Genomic DNA, 14,982 nt, shown 5'->3' with positions numbered 1-14,982 from the left:
CCATGGTTATGTATGGGCAAGTTTTTTTTTACCCAAAATCATTTTTTTCCCCTTTTCCTTTCTTTTTTTTTCAAATTAAGACAAAGTGAGGACCAGTTAGTGGATATAACATCTAACAGGCTAAACTACTACTGCTGACCATTGACTTTCACTTGACTTCAGCTTAAGGTGGTTTGAACTTTGTATCTCTGTTGCTGTTACAATACTATTGTGTCTGTGTCTGTGTGTGTTTGTGTGTGTGTGTGTGTGTGTGTGTGTAGGCAGGAGTGCAGGTCTCTCTGGGTGACGTGTCTCTGACGGGGACCATGAGTAATGTCTGGTACAGCCTGCTGCCCCGCAGGAGAGCCAGCAAGGAGTGCACCCCTCCGCCCCTGGACCTGGTCAGTACCACCACACTCATTAGAGGGAGCTTCTGTCGCTGGGCTCCAAGTAAATACAGGGTTTTATTGTGCAATCATTAGTAATACTCTATTTCTCTGTGTGCGTGTGTGTGTGTGTGTGTTTAGGATGCGGTGTCGGCCTTGCTGCAGAGGACCTCTAGTGAATTGGAGGCTGTTGAACAGGAGCTGGCCCATGAGGAGAGCCTGGGGGACAAATGGTGTGAACACACACACACACACACACAAACACACACACAGTGACTTGCACACAATCACACGCAAACGCAAACAGACAAGCACAGAGACACTTCCAAACCAACAGGCAGTACGCCATTGCGTCCTTCACCAATCATGTGTGTGTCATTGCCAGGTTGGCCATGCTGGAAGAGCCTACCTCAGAGCTGATTCTAGGAGAGGAAGTGGAGGAGCAGGAGCAGGAGGAGGAAGAGGAGGAGGAGGAGGAGGGAGATGAAGAGGAGGAAGAAGCAGACGGCGAGGAGGTGAAGGCCTGTGCAGAAGAGTCTGCTGGAGAGTGTGTGTGTGACAAGCAGGTGGGGGGCAGAGAGCAGAGGTTGGAGGATGTGGAAGAGGGCAGCCGAGGAGGTGGGGAAGGCCAACTTCCTGCAGCGGCCGAAGGGCCCGAACTGGTGAGTTGTGAGCTGTGTGTGTGTAAGTGGTGTGAGTGTTTGTGCGTGTGTGTGTGAGTGGTGTGTGTGCATTTGCGTGGGTGTGGGTGTGCCTAAGTGGTGTGCGTGTGAGTATTTAGTGTGTGGGTGTGTGTGTGGACAGGCATGCCCTTAAGTGCTGCTTCTAATCTGAGGCTATGATTTTTCATCTCAGAAAAAGTCCTTTCATCTAAAGCAGTTTGTTTTTGTTGACTCTTTGTGTGTTTAGAATGACATGCAGTCATGTCATAGACAAGCTGATGTAATTGTGGAGAAAATAATGGATATTGATCCCTGATTATGTCATCGAAGCGTGCCTCGCTTAATGCCCAGTCATGCCTTCCATGTGAGTGGTTGTGTCATCTTTGACTCGTCCAGATGATGTCACACTGTGTGTGTGTGTGTGTGTGTGTGTGTGTGTGTGTGTGTGTGTGTGTGTGTGTGTGTGTGTGTGTGTGTGTGTGTGTGTGTGTGTGTGTGTGTGTGTGTGTGTGTGTGTGTGTGTGTGTGTGTGTGTGTGTGTGTGTGTGTGTGTGTGTGTGTGTGTGTGTGTGTGTGTGTGTGTGTGTGTGTGTGGACATTTGTGTCATAGAGAGAGTGTGTGTGTGTGTTTCTCTCTGCACATGCAAGACTGTGTGTGTGTCTGTGTATGTGCATGTCAGTGTATGTACTCCTTCCAAATTCATGGGCTGCTTGTTGTTGTTCTGTGAGGGTTTCACACAGCACAGGCCAGTAGTGCTGATAGAGCCTCGTGATGCTCACGTCATGACCCCTCCTTGCCAAACCGCATCAAAAGAAAGCCATTACCAATTAGATAGTGCAGGACTGGCTGCCTTTGTGTCCTCAAGGCTGTAGCAACACCACGCCAACTGGAGAAATTCCATTACCATGGTGAGGGTCGTGTGTGTGTGTGTGTGTGTGTGTGTGTGTGTGTGTGTGTGTGTGTGTGTGTGTGTGTGTGTGTGTGTGTGTGTGGGTCTGTCCTATTCAGTGGCCATTTACTCACAATAGGCGACAATGCTTCCCCATAAAACACGTGTGTTAAACCCATGTGGAGGTCTCGGACTCCAATTTATCAGCAGATTGGAGTCAGCCAGAGCTTAACCAAACTACTCGACTTCCAGAACACTCGCGCGCTCTTTTAGCACTGTGGAGCGTCACCTCCATCATGGAGAGGTCGGAGGTCATAAGGGTCGTGACCCCCGCTGCTCTCTCCGCAGGTGGACAAAGAGACCAACACGGAGGCGGCGCTGCGCGAGGGGGTGGCGGTGCGGCCCAAGGAGAGGTCGTGCCTCGGCCCGCGCCAGCAGAGGGGCTTCGTCAGGAACAGCCTGATCCTGCGCTCACAGACCTTCTCCCCGGGAGAGCGCAGCCAGTACATCTGCAGGGTAGGACACACACACACACACACACACACACACACACACACACACACACAGATATACACAGAACCACACACACACACACACACACACACACACACACACACACACACACACACACACACACACACACACACACACACACACACACACACAGCACACAGCACACAGCACCATGCATGCATACCTTCATGTCATATGTCCGCATGCTGACTACATCCTGAATTATGTAGAGATCTCCTGCTGCACACGCACACACACTCACTCATCATAGTATTCTCTCAACTGATGACATTTGATGTTCTTTGGCTTCCACTTGTCACTCATGCCAGGTTCAGAGTCCGCCCAGTTTTGCCATGATGTCGTCATATTTCGCACATCCATATCCATCGGCACCTCTAACGTTCCCCCCCCCTCCATTGACCAATAGGATGACTCCTGAATGCCTAAGTTGTCACTTCATGCATTAGTTGACTAAAATCACTGTCAAACCTGGAGTTTTTCCACCCACAACCCCCAATCAGCTCATGCTCTCGCTCAAACCCTGGTGACGGCTGAGCTGCCGATCCGATGAAGGGACACGTGCTGTACTCACATACACACACACACACCATTTCAGCTGTGCTCCCTGTTCGGCGTGTCTGGACAGGACTAGCAGGCTGGAGCCCAGTGATGTCTGTTGCCAGCGCCAGCATTGCATCATGCAGGCAGGCCTCAGGTTGTCAACAGTAATGGGGTGGCTGCTGTCCCCTCGACACCCTTTACTGACACCCACACACACGTATACATACAGTACAAAGACACACACACACACACACAGACACACACACAGCACAGACATCCCTCATTCTTCTACCCTCTGATCCCTCTTCCATTAAAGATCAGCTCGATACTTGACGAGCTTGTCCCCGCGCCACACCACTACCAACAGGCCCATACACCCACTCCTCCCCATACACACACACACACACACACACACACACACACACACACACACACACACACTCCAAGTTCCCACCGAGCAGTCCCATTTCCCTCACTTCATGTTGAGTTTCCAGAGGTGTTTGATTCTTCAGGCTGTTTCAAATCAATATGTCCTCCTTATTTCTTTGCAGCTGAACCGGAGCGATAGTGACAGCTCCACGTTATCCAAAAGATCGCCGTTTATCCGCAATGCTTCCGAGCGCCGGAGTCTACGAGTCAAGCGGGTATGTGAAATGCTCTTTCCCCATCTTCTTAAGCCACTGTAGAGGCTCAAATTATTTAGTTGTGCTTACATGTGTAGAAAACTTATAATCATAAGCCCAAAACCATGGAGGGCCTGGACCATAGAAAAAAAACCATCTGAAGTGTTTGATCTCTGGTAACTTTCACAACAACGGCCAATACGATCAAAGATTCTAGAGTGCACCTGATCGGAATAGAACGTACCCAATGTAAAGACCCAGACAGCAACAAAAAAAATGCTGCTAAAAGTTTAAACGGAATGACAAAAAAACTGTCCATGTGAAAGTGGCTATTGTGAGAGACCTTGGCAAGCAGAGCTCTCATCTGCTCAGTGTCTTGAACCGCTGTAGTCAGCCGTACAGTTGTCTGCTGTACACTGTAATTGCAGCTCCTATAGAGCCATGATGACCAGTATAAATGATATGACTTCAGGGAGTTCCATGACCTTTGACATTTCATCATCCAATAATGCACTCACATGTGGTGTGTGTGTGTGTGTTTGTCAAACACATATCTGATATGTGTGGGTGTGTGTTAAATGTTATGGCTTTTGCCTGAATTTTGAATGGCCATTAGCAGGCCATTTTGTTGAGTGATACAAAAGAAAACCTTAGGATATGTAAACAAATGTAGTATGCACACACAAATCCTAAATTATAGCTCAAGTTGCGCATGTTCATGTTGTAGTGTCCCCAGAGAATATTGCAGTGATCCCATTTGTCAAATTGGATTAACTTTGACCTTTTCTCATCACAAGAATATCGGCTGGTGAAGCTCTTGACTTTTGCATTGACATCACACACTGACCTATGTGCGTCCTCCCTCCTCTCTCCTCCTCCTCCTCCCTTCTTCTCCTCCTCCTCTCTCCTCTTCCCCCATCCTCACCCCTTCCTCTCTCTTCCTCTCCTCCTCTCTCCTCCTCACCCCTTCCTCTCTCTTCCTGTCCTCCTCCTCTCCCCTCCTCTCCACATCCTCCCCCCATCCTCACCCCCTCTCCTCCTCTTCCTCTCCTCCTCCTCTCTCCTCCTCTCCACATCCTCACCCCCTCCTCCCCCCATCCTCACCCCTTCCTCTCTCTTCCTCTCCTCCTCCTCTCTTCTCCTCCTCTCCCCTCCTCTCCACACACCCCCCCCATCCTCACCCCCTCTCCTCCTCTTCCTCTTCCTCTCCTCCTCCTCTCCTCCTCCTCTCCCCCCGGGTGGGTCCAGACGCTGTGCCAGCCGGCGGTGCGTGGCGGAGGCATGGCGGGTTCGACCCAGACGACGCGCACCTCCCTGGACCTGGAGCTGGACCTGCAGGCGTCGCGCACGCGGCAGAGCCGGCTCAACGCCGAGCTGCAGACGCTGCGGGAGCTGCGGGCGCGCATGGAGGCGCTGCGGGACGGCGGCACGGACGCACACACGCCAGCGGGGGCCCAGAGCTGCGGCGCGCTCGCCGCCACCGTGCTGCAGGACCAGCACTTCCACAGCCTGCTGCAGCAGGCCGAGAGACAGGTGAGCTGTGTGTGTGTGCGTGTGTGTTTGTATGCGTGTGTGTGGTGTGTGTGCGTACGTGTGCCTGTATGCATGTACAGTATGTGGCATGTGGGTGTGAATGCGCATACGCGTGCAGCCCCCAGTGAGAGATGCAAAGAGGGTGTGTGTGTGTGTGTGTGTACCCGCGTGCGTACGTGTGTGTTTGTTTGTATGCGTGTGTGTGTGTGTGTGTGTGTGTGTGTGTGTGTGTGTGAATGCGCGTAGGCGCATACGCGTGCAGCCCCCAGTGAGAGATGCAAAGAGGGGGGAAACGGGCAGCAGGCGAGTGCTTGGACTCCAGCGGAGAGGCAGAGTCCACCGCCAGCAGGTGTGTCTGTCTCAGGTAGCCGCGCTCGGGAGGCACTTGTTAAGTCCAAGGCCAGAGTCTGTGTTACTGCCGGGCTCTACTGAGAGACAGGTGCCAGACATCTTGTTTGTCTTTGGAAGATTGTTGTATTGATTTTTTTTTTGCGGAGGCTGTGGTTTGTAAATCTCAGCATGTCCCGAGGGCTCCCGATTGGTGTTTTTCCTTTTTTGTTCTTCTTCTTTTGGCTTGTGTCCCTGTGTGCGTGTGTGTTTTCCCATGTGCCTTGATTATGTGCTGGTTTTAATGCCTTCTGTCTGTGTTTTGGATTTTTGTACAACTTTGTACTGACCTTCACTTTGTGTTGAAAGGCGGTCTGCTTTGGAAACTTTTGCGGTAGTTAAGAGTGTGTTTTCTTCCTCAGGCCTATTGCTTTTGATGGCTTTATCCTGAAGTACCCCCTTACACACACACACACACACACACACACACACACACACACACACACACGGTCTCTCTCTTTCTCACACTGTCTCTCCCCCTCTCTCCCCATCCTCCGTGTCAGGCCGAGCTCTCTAAGGAGGAGCAGAGGCAGGAGCTGAAGGCGGAGAAGCTGATGCGAAGGGCCTCCAAGGACGTGTGCCGCCTACGCGAGCAGAGCCAAAAGGTCCCCCTGCAGGTGCAGTCGTTCAGGTGAGCCCAAATAACCCGTCTCCAGTTCAGTCGTTCAGGTGAGCCCAAATAACCCGTCTCCAGTGCAGTCGTTCAGGTGAGCCCAAATAACCCGTCTCCAGTTCAGTTCAGTTCGGTTCGGTTCAGCTTAGGGACACTGCACAGCGGGAGATATCACACAGGATTTCAGCATAGACATTTGCACTCACACTAACATGATAGCTCTGGCACACTGACCAGATATGTGAGAGATCCCTTGAGATTTTAGCATGGAGACTTTTGCTAGCTTGCTAGCTCCGGCACACTGCACAACGTGATGTATCCTGTAGGATTCCAGAATGTGATGAGATATAAATGTCCGACTCACACTAGCTCCAAACAGCAACAGTGTTGCCTGGTTGCCTGGCGCACTCTGCCACCTCCGTTCTGACCTGCTTTGAGGCATACTCCCCTCCCTGTGAGCATCCGGCTGAGGATGGGCCATCGGCCAATGCCGGCTGATGGCAGTGTCAAAGCTCCACCCAGTGGTGGAAGAGCATCACTGCAGTCTAAGGCTCCCCTGGCCTGGCCAGGCCTTGGCGCTCAGCGCTGAGTCGTCCCTGAGATCAGGGCAGTGCTGCTTGCCTTGTGGCCCACTTCATCACTAGATGAAAGATTAGGTCAACACGTCTGTGCTGGAAATGTCTGGGCCAGCCGCCTCTGTCTCCGCTGGGCTAACGTCTCAGGTCACAGTGAAACTCTTTGTTCCAGAGAAATGTGTACTGATGACAGTGTAATAATGCATGATTAATAGCAAACTCTGTGTACTGAACTTGAGCCTTAGAATGTCTCATCGTCTTACATCTCTTGCTTGTTCTCTTTCCCCATCTCTCGCTTTTTCTTTCACTCTCTCTCTCTCTCTCTTTTCTCTCTGTCTGTGTCTAGGGAGAGGATGGCCTACTTCACACGAGCAAAGATTAATATACCCTCCTTGCCAGCTGATGATGTATAATCATACTTAACAGCAAACAATGAAGTATTTGTATGACTTTATATAGTATTTTAATAATGTAACCTGTTGAAAAATGAAAACTGTAAAAAAAATATAGATTTTCACAATTTAGGTTAATGTATTTGTATAAAAAAACAAAAAGTTGGTATTGATTTTGTTTTTAATGAAAATATTTTTTTTTTCTCAGAGAAAACCAAAGTAGGGTCATTTTGGTTGATGTATTTGCTAAGTCATGATGAGCCTGTACAGTTTTGTAAAGTGAGTGTGTGCGCGCGTTACTAAGGAGTCGGTGTGTGTGCTCACGTTAGTAAGGGGTCAGATGAGAGCATTGAGGAAAGAGTGAAGGAACAAGAAATGTGACGTCACTTCAGGTCCTCGTACGTACGTGTGTGGGAGTGTGTGTGTGTACACGCACGTGGCGACAGTGCGTGTTTGCATGTCTATCTCTTGTTGGTCACCTTAAACAGGGACTTTTAGTCTCAGTGATAAGTGATTTAGTGTGCGTGGAGAGAGAGAGAGTGCTAAAGAGAGAGGGAGGGAGAGAAAGAGAGAGAGAAAGAGAGAGATGTGTGTTTAAAGCCGGTGCTCCACTTTGGTCTTTGTGTTCTGATCCAACACAACCTTGCTCTTTTGAATGTAAGCAGTCATTTTTCCCTTATCTTATTTTACTGCACTGATTCCTGCCTCTCCCTCTCTCACTCTTGGTTTAAACTGTGGCAGTCAGTATTGTTCCGTGGTAGTGACATGCTATTTACATCAGCATCAGCACAGTTCCCCGCGGATCTAACCCCCTATCCACCCCCCCACCCACAAGCGCTTTTTGATCAAATCCAAGGGAAGCAGCTCTGTTCAGTGTTTAAAGGCCTGCTCATACTAGATGTGAGACATGAAATGGGACTCTCAAGGCTCCTTGGCCAAATGAAGGATTTTTTTTTTTTTTTTTTTTTTTAAAGGTCTCTAGCCCCCACAAGTATTTTTTTTTCTTTCTTTTCTTTGACAGTAACATCAGCGATGCTGTACCTTTTGTGACGGTTTATCTCTCTCTTTTTAACGGTTGTCATGCAACACATCTCTAAAAGCTGTCAGTGTTTTGTCAAGAAAACTGTGTAGGAAATGTTCCAGTCGTCGAGCTGGGAGTGAACAGGATCGGTATTCGTCTTTGAGAAATTGAAAAGTGTCCGTTCCCCTTAGGTGAGCAAGAATATACACATGTTACTTCCGACTCACCAAGTTGGGGAAAGCCAATGTGAACTTACAACAGAAGCCTCGTCTGTAATAGTACTTCGGTTGGCATTTGTGTTCTGCTAGTCTGAGCTGGAAGAGTCAAGCATAGCACTGCTTTTGCCTCAGGTTCACTGAGGCTCAGATACCAATCCTGATGATGTGTTTGATCTCGCTGTTGCCAGAAATGCAGCTTTTATGAATTCTGAATAATGTTCTTCAGCACCTATGCCCCAACAATGCCCATATTTTTTTGTTTATTTATTTCCTAGTCATGTCTTATTTATGTTTGTTTGTTTGTTTGTTCATTCAGTTTTACTTTTTTCCCTCAAATTGGTCTCTTTTGGTCCAAATTGGTTCCTTTTCTGTAATTGTACATTCTTTCAGAGGCAGATTTGGCAGCTAATGCATGCAGGGAATGTTATGTATGCATTTCTGAAAGGCTTTGCTCGTCAGCTTTCCATGTGTGGGCAGTGCAGTGATGGGGGCTGATTCAAACAGGATCGACACGAGTGGTTGGAATGCACAAGAACGAGTCCTTGGAGATTTAAGAGATGAAACTCTCCGAATCGAAGTGGTCAGGGCACCATGCTGTGTATTCAGTGTATGCTGTTTCATAGGCTACGCAAGCAACACGGACACAGTTGACAACGCAAAGCTTATGCATGTTTTGAAGTGCCTTATCATAGTCTGCGCAAGCTGTGTGGACAATGAACCCCTGTGGCCTGTGTATTTCATAGCGAGACACCAAAATAGATGCTTGAAAGTCGCAACCTGACGTCCAATAATTATGAAGTACTTAAACATTAAAGCATAGTCATGTGTACTGTATAACAACATATAAAGTTGTAGAGGTGTATAACACCTACAAACTTAATAGCTTCCCACAAACATGATCAACCAAAACCTAATAAAAATAAACATTGCGCTTAACATAATAATCCCTGAAATATAACATCCCACAAATGTAATAACTGCCTCTTTTTTTTTAAACATAAATGTATAATTGTAATAATTATTTAAAAAGCCGTAATCATGATTTTAAAAAGTTATTACATTAGCTTCCCACAAATGCAATAATGGATTTAGTGAACGTGTTACAGAAGTGAATCCATGGATGCAATAGACTCCAAGTCTGCCTGTGGAAGTACAAGTTTGGGTCCCATCACGTGATCCATACTGTTGTTTAAGCTAAATGTACAAAAGTGTTTTTGCAATGTTTGTTGCTTGGTTTCTGTTGTTCTGTTCTTTTCATAACAGACAATGTTCTTTTTAAGATGTACGCATGATCCATGAAGATGTATCAATCCATTTCTAGATTTTTTTTGTTGTTGGTTTCTTCTCTCTTTTTTTTACAATATTTAATGAAATCTCACATTTGTAAATATTTGTATTACTTTTGCATATCAAATTCAAAATCAAATTTACAGAGTGTTGTAATGTATTTGCTCTCTTGAAACATTGGAATTTTTTCAAATGATTGTGTTAGAGAATGTCCACTATTAGGAACTAGCCACTGTAAGAAGGTATAATGCTTATGAACCAATGAACTTGATTTTGTTATACCCATTTCCGTGCAAAGTAGAAATGGTCGGAATTTAAACCAGTGACTGCCCCGTGTGTGTGTGTGTGCGTGCGTGCGTGCGTGTGTTGGTGTGTGTGTGTGTGTGTGTGTGTTGGTGTGTATGTGAGAGAAAGTGTGTTGGTGTGTATGTGAGAGAGAGTAAGAGAGTGATTGATTGCAAGTATTTCCTGTACCTGTGTACCACCTGTGGCCAATAGGACGGGCTCACAGACGTGACTGGACAGTGTCTCCTCCTCTCAGCAGTTTGTATGTGTTCCTGTGATTGGTTTAAAAATGATTTAAATGAACCAGACTCTTATGTGATTATTTCAAACTCCTATGACTTCCACAGAGATGCTTGTATCTACCCATAATTTGTTCACACTTGGAGTCGGCTGTCTGATATTGGTCTGTTTGGCCATCTCTAAATAGACATACACTTACAGTCCTTGTATGGCCACTTTTTCCAGCCGTTTTCCACTTGTCAGTTTAAAGGTTTATTTGTGCAGAGGTATGTGTTTGTGTTACTTTTGGATATCAAATTCTCCTCAAATGAGAGGTGGTCTGGCAACCAGACTTGCATTTTCTCCTATTTGAAAAAAATGCTCAGATCCGTTCATTGGGCGCCATGGACGTCTATCAAATGCGTTTGTGCATAGCTCATCATCGTCTTGCTTTCCCCCCTGTTCTGTGATTGGTCCCCTATCTCAGGCAAAAATTAGAGCGGTAGTTTCCAGATGGAATGAAATCACCGCACAAGGCAGGATGGGAACACCCAGGCTAGGCACATGGTCAATATGGACACAAAGCTGTGAAGAATAGTGGCCTCATAGACCTCTGAAGTTTGCCTACAAAAAAAGAACCAAAGCTGCCATCTTTGCCCATAAAAGGAAATCTGGGGTTAATCGAAGCTAACCATGGCAAGTTGCATTGCAAGTTAGCTCTGGGGTAGCAAAAATCTGTGTGCCATCGTAAAGTAGGCTACCGAAGATCATAGGAGCCGCTCAAAGGCAGAGGACAAAAGTGTGTTGGCCAAAACGTCTGCATTTCAGACTTCTCCGTCCCGTGAGAGTTTAACAGGTTCGATAATTCAAACCCCCCCCCATGTTATTTTCCCTTTTAACTAGCTAATTGAATACATTAATGAAAACTTAATTGAACAACAAACAACAAGTGTTCAAATGGATAAACAAATTATCCACTTCCACTTAAGGTGGGAGTAACATGAGAAAAAAACGACATAAATACAAAAAAAGGGCTAAATTCTCAAACAAGCAGACACAAACAGACAGTACACTATTCCTTTGGATTTTGTTTATGAATTTTATAATATTTTTTATAGAAGATTTAAAACTTAAGTAGGAGAAACTCAACACTTTAAGGTTGGAAGGTAAGCCATCCCACAAGACCGTTTCTGAAAACAGGAACGAGCATTTTTCCATGCAACATAGGCCTACAGTAGAACCTGTAATCTGTGTTAACTCCCCCTGGTGGAATTGTTGTGTGTGTAACAGTATAGCAAAACTGTATGATGCAAGAGTTGGGGGTGGATAGCCATGTTGGGAATACTACAAACAGATTAGAGTAGCCTAAGGATTGGCACTTGTGAACAACCCCCAGTTAAGGTGAGGGGGAGGGAAGGGATTGTTTGATTGTATAGCCCACCAGAGATGCAAACAACATGGAGGCTTGAACACAGACTAATCTGTCTAGGGGCACCACAAGGCTTAGTGCTGTTGTGATATCAGATGGAAGTTTCAGAGGATGATGTCTTGCAGGACCTGGAAGATCTCAAATGAATGTTAGCCTTACATTGGCAAGACATTATAGTATTAGCAAGACATTTTTAACTTAATTAGTTATGCATGTGCAGCAGTGTTGGAGAGTAACGCATGTAATTGCGTTACGTAATTTAATTACGAAATAAATGTAACTGATATATTACAGTTACTGGAGAAAAATGTGTAATTCAATTAAAGGTACTTTTGACATTTTTCAAAATTACAACTTGAATTACATATCAATATTGTCAGCAAAACCTTGCCAAGAATATTGTATGTAAAAATAACTGTTTCCTTCCACAGCCATAGTTTGATACGTGACCTTTTGATAGGCTCTATTACGTCTACAGCGCCATCAGCGTAGGCCTACATGGCTGCCTGTAAACGTATTATGATAAAGAAAAAAAAAGGCTGTGACCTATCAACTCAGATTGATTTTAAAATGTGGCTTGAAGTCTGACCTTGTGGTGATTATCATTATATTATCCTTATAAAAAATGTGATGCTTATTCATGTATTAAAAAGGGCTCAATATAGCCTGGGAATGCCCATGCTGCCTTGTGCGCTAGTACAGAACTGCTCGGCAGCCTGGAGACCAAGGCCAAAATCTTTGCATGTATTTGGGGACTATATCATTAAAAAATCCGAAAAGTAATCAAAAAGTAATTAGTTACGTTACTCAGATAAAGTAATTCAAATAGTTACACTACTATTAGATTTTAAACAGGCTAACTTGTAATTGCAACACGTTACATTTCTAAAGTAACCTTCCCAACACTGATGTGCAGATAATAATACCCAGTCACAACCCATTTCTGAAAAACCCACCTCTGATGCTATATCACAACAATTGTAAAATTGATTTTGGACTGGAGTGAGCACCTCAATTCATACTATTTTTACTTAATGTTGTCTGTGGCAGATACAAAGAGCTACGTTTTTAAAAAAGTTTGACGTTAATATCAAGTTTGCCCTCTACAAATAAGCTAATTCAACCATGACATAGTTATAGAAGCCTACACCAGGGATTTCCAACCTTTTTTGGCGGGGTGACACTATTTCTATGTCACAAAACATTGCCGACCCCAATCATTCACAACATGTGTAAGAGAGAGCACATTTCATGTCTGCTGCAACATCCAGTTCAGAACTAGGCTAGGTGAACCCTGCCTAGTTCTGCCGACTTAACTTTCGCCTGGCAGCTCAGGCTGGATACCTGCGCATCTATCTCACCTGCTTCCTGTCCACAACCTTTGGGTCCAATCACAAACTAGCTTATCCAAAAGACGCCCCCAGATCGTTGGTCTGATTGGTTGAAGGACTTTCCAAGAGTAATTTGACCTACTGTATGCCCATGATCACGCCTCTTGTGCAGTAGAAATAAAGCGCAGACTCCCCAGACTAATGTTCAATCTTAAAAGATTGAGCTAGTATGGTGATAGCCAGACAAGTTCACTTCAGAGCGGTATTTTCCCCAAAATGTCCCACAGTATCAAGCTAATTTGCTTGTTTGAATAACTCGTCTGGTTGTTTTGATACTTTGTTTGGAACGTTGACCAATATTATACCCATGATGATCTCATGCGGGAAGTCTCCGTTTATTTCCATATCTACATTGTAATGAAGGATCTGATTAGTTACTTTACTTGGATACCATAGGGGTTTTCTGATTTTTTTTTTTAATTTAATATATTTTTTATATCTCAGCCGACCCCACTTGAGGTCCCGACCCCAAGGTTGGGAAACAATGGCCTACACCCTCCAGATGTGAGTTAACAGAAATGACAATACCACCACTAGCTTGTACTTTATGGCCTGTTTTAGTGATTAACTATTCTAGGTTAGATGAAGATATTTCAACATGCTTCGGACATACAGGACAAGGGAGTTTGTCCTTGCACCTGTTGCTCCTGGGTGTCCCTTGGTGCTCCCCAACCCCTCTTTTTTATAGCATCTATTTATTTATTTTTCTTTTTAATTTATTTCTGTAGTTGAATGGACACTTGAGCACAAGGAATTTCAGTACTTATAAATGCTTATTTATGATTACATGACAATAAACTTTGAACTTGAACAGTATCATACTGCATTCCTGTGTTTGACTCATGCAACACTCACTTTTGGCCCTCAACCATGAGTACCTAATCAGTTCATGAGGCTCTTATAGTGAGCATGCCAAGTTTAATGATCCTTCAACTGGCTCTGATATCACAATGCGCTCACAAATAATTTGGAGCAATATGTCATTGTGGTTCATTGAGATCTGTACTTTTCTGTGAAGGACTGGCATAGGCACATGAAATTCTTAATACATAAATGTAAGGTTCCAATTACACTAAATATGCCATATTGACTTCCACCCTTGACCCTTTTACAGGCCTTCGCAAAGTCCAAAATGTCACTGTGTTGTGGAGCAATTGTAACCTTTGTCGTTGAAAGAGCTTTTGCTTTTGTAAAACCACCAATACATATTTTTGTAAAATGAATAGTTACAAATATGAGAGCAAAATGTTTGTTTCGTTTTCTGACAGGATTTGAGTGTTTATCTTCTGTAAAGACTAGTGACAGCTTATTTTCTGATGATAGGCTGCATTTTAACTCTAACAAACCTTCAACTTTAAATTGAAGTAAGTTGAAGGAATGTACTAGTTTAAAAAAAAAAGAGTGATTAAAATATAGGCTAATTAGCCTTAAATTAATCCTAGTTTGCAAGTGCATTGTGAAACATCATAAGACTTTTACGGGTTGAGCAATTAAGTCTGAAATAGTTGGTGTAGCTGTTCCACCAGCAGCAGTTGAAATCGAGCATTCTTATGCACATTTTCCGCTATAGGCCTAGGAGGATATTAAATGTGCAAAGCCCCTGGTAGGAGAATTGTCAGTGTACAATTTCAACATGCATAACTATATCAAAGACCTCCACATGTTTCTATTTATTTAACTATTTAACCATTTCAAATATGCAGAATCTGATATAATATATATGCTGTAATGAGATTATACACATATTGGCCAATCATGTAGGCCTATACCGTCAAAATCAAGGTTAACAAATAGGCTAAACAAGGTTAAATGTGTAGGCTAGGCATCGTATCATGAGGAGATAGCCAGCTATGCATATATGTCAAGATGGAATAGGCCCGACTTTCTCCTCTTTTCGAATTACTGCGGCGGTCACTGGCCCTGTCGGTGTAGCCTATAATCGCATTACACAATACCGAACGTGAGGCGCTCACGAGAGGGGTGTTTCCCGTGGTATTTCCTTTCTAAGTTAGTCATAG

General features: G+C 44.8%; 1 protein-coding gene across 1 annotated transcript in view; it reads left to right on the top strand.

Moving 5' to 3' along the window:
• Window positions 1-10,219, top strand: part of LOC134065423 (protein WWC2-like) — a 53,305-nt gene extending 43,086 nt beyond the window's left edge. Inside the window, exons 16-23 of the mRNA XM_062520547.1 lie at window positions 261-380; window positions 507-598; window positions 751-1,027; window positions 2,266-2,433; window positions 3,543-3,635; window positions 4,863-5,147; window positions 6,038-6,165; window positions 7,069-10,219. Of these exons, the coding sequence (XP_062376531.1) occupies window positions 261-380; window positions 507-598; window positions 751-1,027; window positions 2,266-2,433; window positions 3,543-3,635; window positions 4,863-5,147; window positions 6,038-6,165; window positions 7,069-7,135 (1,230 nt within the window). The 3' untranslated portion in view covers window positions 7,136-10,219. The remainder of the gene's footprint in view (window positions 1-260; window positions 381-506; window positions 599-750; window positions 1,028-2,265; window positions 2,434-3,542; window positions 3,636-4,862; window positions 5,148-6,037; window positions 6,166-7,068) is intronic.
• Window positions 10,220-14,982: the final 4,763 nt, after the last annotated feature.

Source organism: Sardina pilchardus, chromosome 2 (genome assembly GCF_963854185.1).
Source record: "Sardina pilchardus chromosome 2, fSarPil1.1, whole genome shotgun sequence".
Taxonomy (NCBI): Eukaryota; Metazoa; Chordata; class Actinopteri; order Clupeiformes; family Clupeidae; genus Sardina; species Sardina pilchardus.
The sequence above is the reverse complement of the archived record's forward strand: the minus strand, read 5'-3'. Positions and strand labels throughout refer to the sequence as shown.